Source organism: Sodiomyces alcalophilus (genome assembly GCF_042370955.1).
Source record: "Sodiomyces alcalophilus JCM 7366 unplaced genomic scaffold ACRALscaffold_2, whole genome shotgun sequence".
NCBI classification, from domain to species: domain Eukaryota; kingdom Fungi; phylum Ascomycota; class Sordariomycetes; order Glomerellales; family Plectosphaerellaceae; genus Sodiomyces; species Sodiomyces alcalophilus.
In genome coordinates this window covers 6,642,948-6,651,071 of record NW_027263533.1, presented here as the reverse complement: position 1 = coordinate 6,651,071, position 8,124 = coordinate 6,642,948, and the positions used below count along the sequence as shown (strand labels likewise).

At 44.9% G+C, this 8,124-nt stretch overlaps 2 protein-coding genes across 2 annotated transcripts; one reads left to right on the top strand and one right to left on the bottom strand.

Annotated features, from left to right (window-relative positions):
* Positions 1-4,516: 4,516 nt before the first annotated feature.
* ACRALDRAFT_1062235 (uncharacterized protein) lies at positions 4,517-8,065 on the bottom strand. Its single transcript, XM_071016559.1, has 6 exons — positions 7,389-8,065; positions 6,640-7,313; positions 5,670-6,551; positions 5,510-5,552; positions 5,175-5,330; positions 4,517-5,019 (listed from the first exon to the last, which is right to left on the bottom strand). Exons 1-6 carry the CDS (start codon positions 7,600-7,602, stop codon positions 4,916-4,918), a joined length of 2,073 nt encoding a protein of 690 aa, XP_070878228.1. The 5' UTR covers positions 7,603-8,065; the 3' UTR covers positions 4,517-4,915.
* Positions 4,563-4,883, top strand: ACRALDRAFT_208283 (uncharacterized protein; the record flags this gene model as incomplete). Its single annotated transcript, XM_071022433.1, has 3 exons — positions 4,563-4,583; positions 4,609-4,777; positions 4,819-4,883. 3 exons carry the CDS (start codon positions 4,563-4,565, stop codon positions 4,881-4,883), a joined length of 255 nt encoding a protein of 84 aa, XP_070878229.1.
* Positions 8,066-8,124: the final 59 nt, after the last annotated feature.

The window sequence follows — 8,124 nt, the reverse complement described above, 5'->3', positions numbered from 1 at the left end:
TTATAAGCGTCTTAAGCCTAATTAGGAAGGTTACGCGAGCCCGCGTAGTAGTCTGTATACGCCACGATCTTGGCTGTAGATATCCTGTACCGGTACGTATTATAATAGAATTTTTATAGTGTTAAGATAGGCCTTAATCGCTGCGATTTATACCTGATATTCTATATAGCAAAATCATAGCTATTTTAACCCTTTTTTTATTATATTAAAGTATCTTAGAACGCGTTATATCCTTTACTTATCCGAAACCCGTAATCCCGGCGTCCGCCTACCCGGATAAGCTACTAGTAGCCGTCAAGGCGTACTATCGTGGCTATAGCTTTAGTGGTATAAAGTCAGGTAATAAAAGACTCGCTAGCGGTATAGTCTCTTGGATTACCCTCGCCTATAACCGCGGCGGTGCGTAGAGGCTATCTAAAGCCGTTATAAGAGCCACTAAAATAACTAAAATTAGATACCTTTAGGCTATTAAGATAGTACTAATTAAGGAGGCATGGTATTTCTTTATCGGCGATAAGGACTATTATAACCACCCTCTACTTACGTTAAACGTGGCGGCGGTGTCGGTAACCGCGAGGCTAGATTCGTAATAAGTGATTAGAGTATCGCGGATTAAGATAATAGTCGAGTAGTTATCGGGTATAGGCAGACTAATAGCCTCTTAAATTACTATATAACTATAGTAAAAATCTAAGTATAACGTCGCCGGCGGTCTTATACTTAGCCTATAAGATATCCGTAACTATTAATAGTAGTTACGGCGGGAGAAGTACGGTCCTTTATTATCGACGCAGTATTTCCTTAAGAGGTTAGAGGCGGGATCGTTAGGTAAATACTATATATATAAACACTTTAACTATAATATAGGCCGTATCGATATAATCTTTTAGACGTATCGAGACTATGTTAATTAATAGAGAAAGAATCCGGAGCTTTTGAGTATAGATTATACCTATTCTATTAATAAAAGCTCTGTGATGATTTATTATTAACTAACCTTTATTTAGGTGAATCGATTTAATATACCTTTTTTCGAGGTTATAGGCGTAGCGGCGGACTATAGCTCCTATAACTACTATTTTCCTCTAATATTAAGGGAGACTTAGGAGGCCTTTGGATAGATCTGTCGCCGGATTAGAGAGGTCTTCGTAACCGAGGATATCGAGTTTCTAAGTTCTATTATCACTGATTTCGATAAGGCCCTTAAAAATACGTTAAGCGTTATTTTCCTAGCTATTAATTAATAAATCTATATATAGTATGTCCTAAAGAACGTTAACCTTTATATTAGAAAGAAATAGATTAGCCCTCTTAAGGGAACCAGTCTTTTCCTAGCGGGTAAGTTTATAATCCTTTTTTAGTAGTTACTCTTACTTATTATATATAGAATATTCCTTGTTTATAGGGTGGGGCTATAGGGTAATAAATTTTTTTTATAGTATTATTAGTCCTATTATCGCTTTATTATCCTAATCTAGACTAGTATATAAAAATCTCTTACTAACCGAGTATTAGCTATATAAAATTTAGAATATAATAATAACACGGAATATAATACTAGCGCCCGCGAAAAAGACTAGGATAATAATCTCGTCGCCTCTTAACCTACCCGTAATCCAGAAATCGCCGCCTTAATTACCGGCGAAATCACGGATAGTGGCTATACTAGAAGATAGTAAAATTTATATATTTCGGTATAGGCGCCGTTTAACGGATCGACTATAAATAAGTTTATAGATTCGTGGAAATCGTGTATATACGCACCGACTAAGGATAAATTTAATAAGTACTAGGACTCGTTAAAGCGATGGTTCGGCCGCGAATAGATTAATAAGTCTTTTCCGCCGCCCAGCTATTTATTATCTTTACTAACCGCCGTATTAGCTCTTATAGATTATCTTAAATAGACCTATTTACCGTATCGTGATTAGTTTTATAACTATATAGTTAAGCACTTCCGTAACTATAGTATTAAGGCTATAAGTCGTATAGAGTCCGCCCACGCAAAGCTTAAGACCTATCTTCGCGGCCGCCTAGCTAACCTCGATAAGCTCTTTTCCTAGGTATATCTAATATTGACGAAGAAGACTAAGCGGTTAAAGATTAGTTTAGCGGAAGCGGGTAGGAAATACGCCGTAATCTATATAAATCGACCCGTTATTTCTAATCTTATTTTTAAAGTCACGTTTAAGGCCCTAGAGCTTATATAGCAGTAGTATCTAGTTATAGACTAGGCCTTTAGAACTCGCTAGCCTCTTCCTGACTATACAGGGACGTTTTAGGCGTAATTCGGGCTACTATACCGTTACACGATATTACGTTATTTAAAGGCTATAACCGTGCTAGAATATACTTAAGTTAACCCTTACTAGTAGGTTAATTAGACCCTGGTATATTTATCCGTACCTCTTACGCTATCCTATTTTTAACCGTTTACTACCTATTTTAGCCTAAAATACGATAAATACGCGAAAGAACCCGAATCCTAGATCCTCTTCCTGTCCGATCGAATCGGAATCGATTAAGGGAGCTGCCTGCTACTCGTGGCGAGCCGTAATGGTCACGCCCTCCCGGCACTTAAGTGCCTAGGACTTAGGCGGCTAGGGCTTAAGGCCCTAGGGCTTAAAGTAGGCGCTTATTATCGTAGTATAAGAGGGATTAACTAAGGCCGCGGCGTAGGAGAATTAATCCGGTATAGGCCGCTACTATAATAGCTATAGAGATTACTTACGCGTTATTTACTAAGCTTAGGGCCGAGATGGTTTCGGCACTTACTAGTGGGTATCGCTATATACCTCACGGGCAGGCGCCTAGCTAAATATAGTGGCCAGAGTCTTAGCAGGTATATCAGTCTACTTAATAGGAGGTATTCCAGGTATATATAGACGTGCTGCCGTTAAATTAATAGGCGGCTAGGAGTAAGTTTTAGGTTACGCCGTAGGCGCAGGTAACGCAGCGTAATTAGTGGCCTTAGTCGAATAGTTATTTTATAATAGACAGCGATTAAGTTTAGGATAGGTTTAAATAAGATAGTCGATTCAGAAATAAGCTATTTTACTAGTAAATTTAACTTAATTTAGGAATCTTAAGTCTTACTTAGACTCACTTAAAACTTAACACTATAAAAATTCTGTTATGATACGTACCGGTACGGGATATCTATAGCTAAGATCGTGGCGTATACAGACTACTACGCGGGCTCGCGTAACCTTCCTAATCAGGCTTAAGACGCTTACAAATAGTAGACAGGCCGCTTATAAATAGTGGTACTCTAGATTAACGATATACTTAGTAGATTAATAAGGAAGATTAGTAGGGAGATTAGAGTCTAGGTCTAAACTATAGTCGGAATAACTAAGTGGTATAGTCGGAATAACTCGAACCTAAATTATTCGCTAAACTTCTAAGTTAGGAGTTTAGCTTTATATATCCCTTTTATAGATAACCAGGCTTCTTCCCCGGGAACCTTATAGAATCCCCTTAAAAGCACTCCTAGGACCACGATCTATCCGCCAGTGGTCCTCCCTATTATACTATACCAGACCGGCCCGGATAGTACTAGTCCCGGAGCCGACTCGACGGCCTATCTCCGAACACCATACCCTATCCAATCCCCTTTATAACCATTAAGACATATTATCCCCTCCTGTTTAAGCTATCCCTGACTTCGATGAATTATACCCGTGATAAATATAACCCGTAAACGCTTAGTAGAGGGCGAGATAATAGCGACCCGCTAAATAAAAGACTCTATAAGCACACGACGAACCAGGTATAAGTCGTCTAGCCTAATATAAAGGAGAACCCGTATATTCCTCGCTCCCTACTAATATATAAAGGCTTAGCCTTTAGTTATCGACCTAGAAGAGGGGAGGAGGGGAATAATATTATAAGTTAACTCTCTTAAATATATAGTTTTAGTATAAGACCAGAACTACTAATTAGTACGCTAGTCCTATACTCGGACCGCGCGCTGTCTTTATAGTAGATTTATTTAAACCCAGCATAGTCTACGCTCCTTTTATAACACTTTGTCTTCCCTTCTTAAGTTCTAGCTAATATAATTATCTAGCCTTAGTTAGTATAATAAATCTATAACTAGCCGTTTATAATAATAAAACGATTATAAAACTATTAGTATATAATCAGACACAAAGTTATGCATAGACTACTAATCCGATCCTATCCTATTATATAGGTTAAGAAATATAGCTTAATTCCTTAAGATAAAGTCGTGTTTTAAAGTCAGTGCTTTGTTAACGAATATATAGCGACGACTCTACGATTATAAGCTATTAAGCCTTTTCTATAATATCTCTTCCTTAACTTATTATACGGACTTCACTTTTACTATAAGATACTAGTTAGCGATATTAAATATATCTAAAGGAGGGGCAAAAGTACTAGAGTATATCTATATAAAGTACCTAGGTATTCGGGGAAGCATACTAATATAGCAGTGGAATATATTCCATCGGGCGTATCGGGGACATCGGGCATAAATGCCTTATAATACGCTATTTATGCGATAGGTATTCCCTTATTAAAACTCCTACGTGGATATGACAGAATATGTATGCATTGTCGTGTTGTGTTGTTGAAAGACAGAGGACATATTCCACTCCCTCTCCTTTCACACATCATGGTCATTCCCCGTACATCATACCTACTACTCCGTGCTTTCATTCGCTCCTCCATCTAAATGATATTGCCCTCGTTCGTTCGTTGGCCATGCTTAATACGCCAAGAGAGATGTCCATCGCAGGCTACACAGCCAGTTTCAGATTTGCTCTAGATCACATAAGGAGAGTTGTGCAGCTGCTTCTTGGGGCTTGGTATGGAAAATGGAAACACCGAAGTTCATTTCCAAGAAAAACGGTTAACCAGCCTGTCCTTAAACTTCTTCGGTAACGCCTCAAATGGAAGCCCGGGGCTGCCAATTGTGTGTGTATATTTGACTGATCCAGAAGTATCCGTTCTCGTAGTGCTCTTTCCGATGCAGCTCTTCCCATTCCTCTCCTAGTCATGTTTTGTTAGCATAGCTCGGTCGAGCCCTCAACCAGGTAGAATTTGTCCAGCACCATGTCAAGCCGACACTCTCGGGTTCCAGTAACAGCGACGAAGCAGAGAAGGGGACAGAGACTTCGGAGGTCTACAAAGGATGGAGTACTCACTGTGGGCTGTGGCCCAGCGCCGAGTCTGGCGCACAAATTGCATTTCATTTTCGCTTAGCTCTGCCAGCCCCTGCAGATCTTGGTCTCGACATTGATCCGTGAAGGGGAAGATACCCTTGTTACAGTAGTGGAAATAGGAGAGGAGAATGATTGCTCCTAGTAGGAATCATCAGTAAGAGGGGATCCAACAGCAAAAACCGAAAAGGGAGCTGTTAGAGGAGGACGAAAGAAGAAAATAAGAGGAAAGCGGGAGAAGATGCCAACAACAAGACAAGACAACCTCATCCACCTCCATCTGATGTTACAAAGATTTCATTTTAACAGGGTCGGCTTACCGAAAAGGTATTCTCTCACTTCCTCGTCACGTGCCCATCGCCTCTGAATTTAATGATAAAAAGCCCGAGGTCAGCAAGGTGCTTGACAAGAAGCCTCATCACAGTCACCGGTCGAGAAGGCTACCGGAAAGCGGGCAGTCATTTTTCTGGGTCTACGCACCTTCATCCCGTGTTTCCTGGCGTATCGGGCATCGTGGTCGGTAATTAGGGCAATGTTGTGCAATAGAATGAAGGTGACCAAATACGTAGTCAGCCACGTTTTCTGCTTGGTCGCCTGCGTCATCTTTTGGAGCATGTCCAGCAGCTCGCGGCGCAGCCTTGTCTGGATGTGTGTGATAAGGACCATGTCTATCTGAGCGCCCATCACAGGTGGAAGGGGTATCTTCCCGTGCTGTGGACTGGTCTCATCCATGATGTTGCAGTCCATCCCGAGCATCTCGTCTCCCACAATCACCGTCGATCGTGTCGTCAGACGAATGGCCATCCACAATTCGAGGGCCTTGCGAAGGAGGTCCCTCTCATCCTTCTCGGTGTTGGGATGCTGGGAGAGTCTCCACGCCAGGTAGTACGTTCGCCAAAGCAGGTTTCTGTCGGTCCCAATCACAGAGTCGATGACGCTGACAAATGTGCTGCTGGTGGCTGTCTTGATGTACTCGGAATAGGCTTCCTGGGCTTCGCCTAGATCGACGATGGCATAGGGAGGGATAGGGACAGAGCGTCTGACCCCTTGGTGCACCCAGGATCTGTCCAGCCTGTCGCCTTCTTGCGGGATGAATTTCCTGACACGGAGCTCGACCGACGTCGGCGTCAGGCCCTCGGATAGCTTGATCCATTTCTCTTCAGGCGAAGCCCAATTGGCAATGTTGTCCACGATGCTGTCCTTCCAACGCTGGGTCCACTCATAGCCATGCACCTGGCCCGGCTTGAAGAGTTTCACGTCCGTCAGCTTGACACGGAGGCACGGGATCCTCCAGACCTTGGAGATTTGCTTTCCCGTGCATGTTAGACATGGTCCATCTGGGACCTTCGGGTTGCTCTGGCACTACGATGATAATAAATGTCAGTCGGTGGCGGGTGGGTGTAATATAACTAAGCCGGGAAGGAAGGGAAGGATTGGAAGCGCGGCTTACGCGGATGCGTTGCATCCTGCACCGAATACAGGAGCCAATGCGCCTAGTTTGCGCTGTCTGCTCCCGTTTTTCCGGGTCTTTGAATGGGCCGCGCCTTGCTGCAGGCGGCTTCTGGTTGGGGAAGACCACGTCGAGCCTCGATACAGGTGGAGGACCCCGCGACTTTGGCAGATCCCGCTTGAAACCCGAGTTAGTCATGGGATATATCGAGTCGAACTGTGAAGGATGCCCCGTGGAGAGTTGAGTCTGACTGCTCACACCGGTCGTCCGTCCATTGCTGAAGGACATGGGTGTCACATGATTGGAAACCAACTGTTCGTGTCCATAAAACCCGTCGCGGGCTTGGCTCCGGTAAGGTACCTGAGACACGGCGGGTTGGTGACTATAAAATCCCAGAGTCGACACGGACGTGTGCCCCGGGAAGAACATTGTGTTTTGCCCCGCAGAATCGTCGGCGGTCAAGGGACTGGTCTCGGGCAAAGGCAGGTAATTGGGCACAAACTCCCGGGTCACAGTGGATTCACTAGCAAACGACGACGGTTGATGGGAGGCGATGCTGGCGGGCATGTATGGCTCTGATCCCGGTAACTGGGAAGAGGGTGGTTTCTCGGCCACGTAGGGCTTGTTGGTGCCATAGTTGCAAGGACTGCATTGAGGTAGAGCCTGGTAGCCCACTGTTATGGTTGAATCAGCTCCTTTCTCTTCGCTGGGAGGGAGAGAAGTGGGGAGTGTACGGTTGAGTGACGAACTTTCGGGCTGCTCCCAGCGTGTGAGGCAGCTGGGACAGACGAGAAGCTTGAGGCTGGCTAAGCCGTCGGAAAGAGCGTATGGGATGGCGCTGAGCTGGAAGCCGGAGGCCGGCGGTTGATGTTCCAGAGCTCCGGCCGGGTGACCATCATGACAACCCGAGGACTTCTCAGGGACGCCCTGTGGGTGAGTGTTGCTGGAATTCCGAGACGGCATGGCTATGGAGTAATTTGGGGTTGCTGTGGATTTCTGCCTCTTGGGAGCCTGGGCATGTGCTTCGGTGAGAGCTAGGTTATGAAGCCCGTAGCCAGTGAGACCGTAGGGAAGAGCGGCTTGCTCAAGGTGAAACTGGTGTTCATATGGCAGGGACGAGAAAGCCAGGTCGAGTTGGGGGGTTTGCCAACGCGGGGAGGAGACGTGGTATAATTGAGCCTGGGGTGGCGGCTCTGACGAGGCGTCCTCGTCGTTATTGAAGGGCCGGCGCCTCTTGAGACTATTATGGTTCTAAAGCGACAATCAATTCACCGCGCATACCGACAAATTACCGAAACTGAGGATGGGGTCCCCCGGCGCTCTGGGGGTTGGTGGTCTCGGCAGTCGTTGTAGGAGAGAAAAAGAGGTGGGGTTGTCAGGTAGGTGTGCGTGGATGAGAAGGCAGGTCGCAATATAGGACCAATGCACGAGGCCGAAGACCCCGGGGGGGGGGGGGGGGGGGGGGGGGGGGGGGAGATTTTTTTT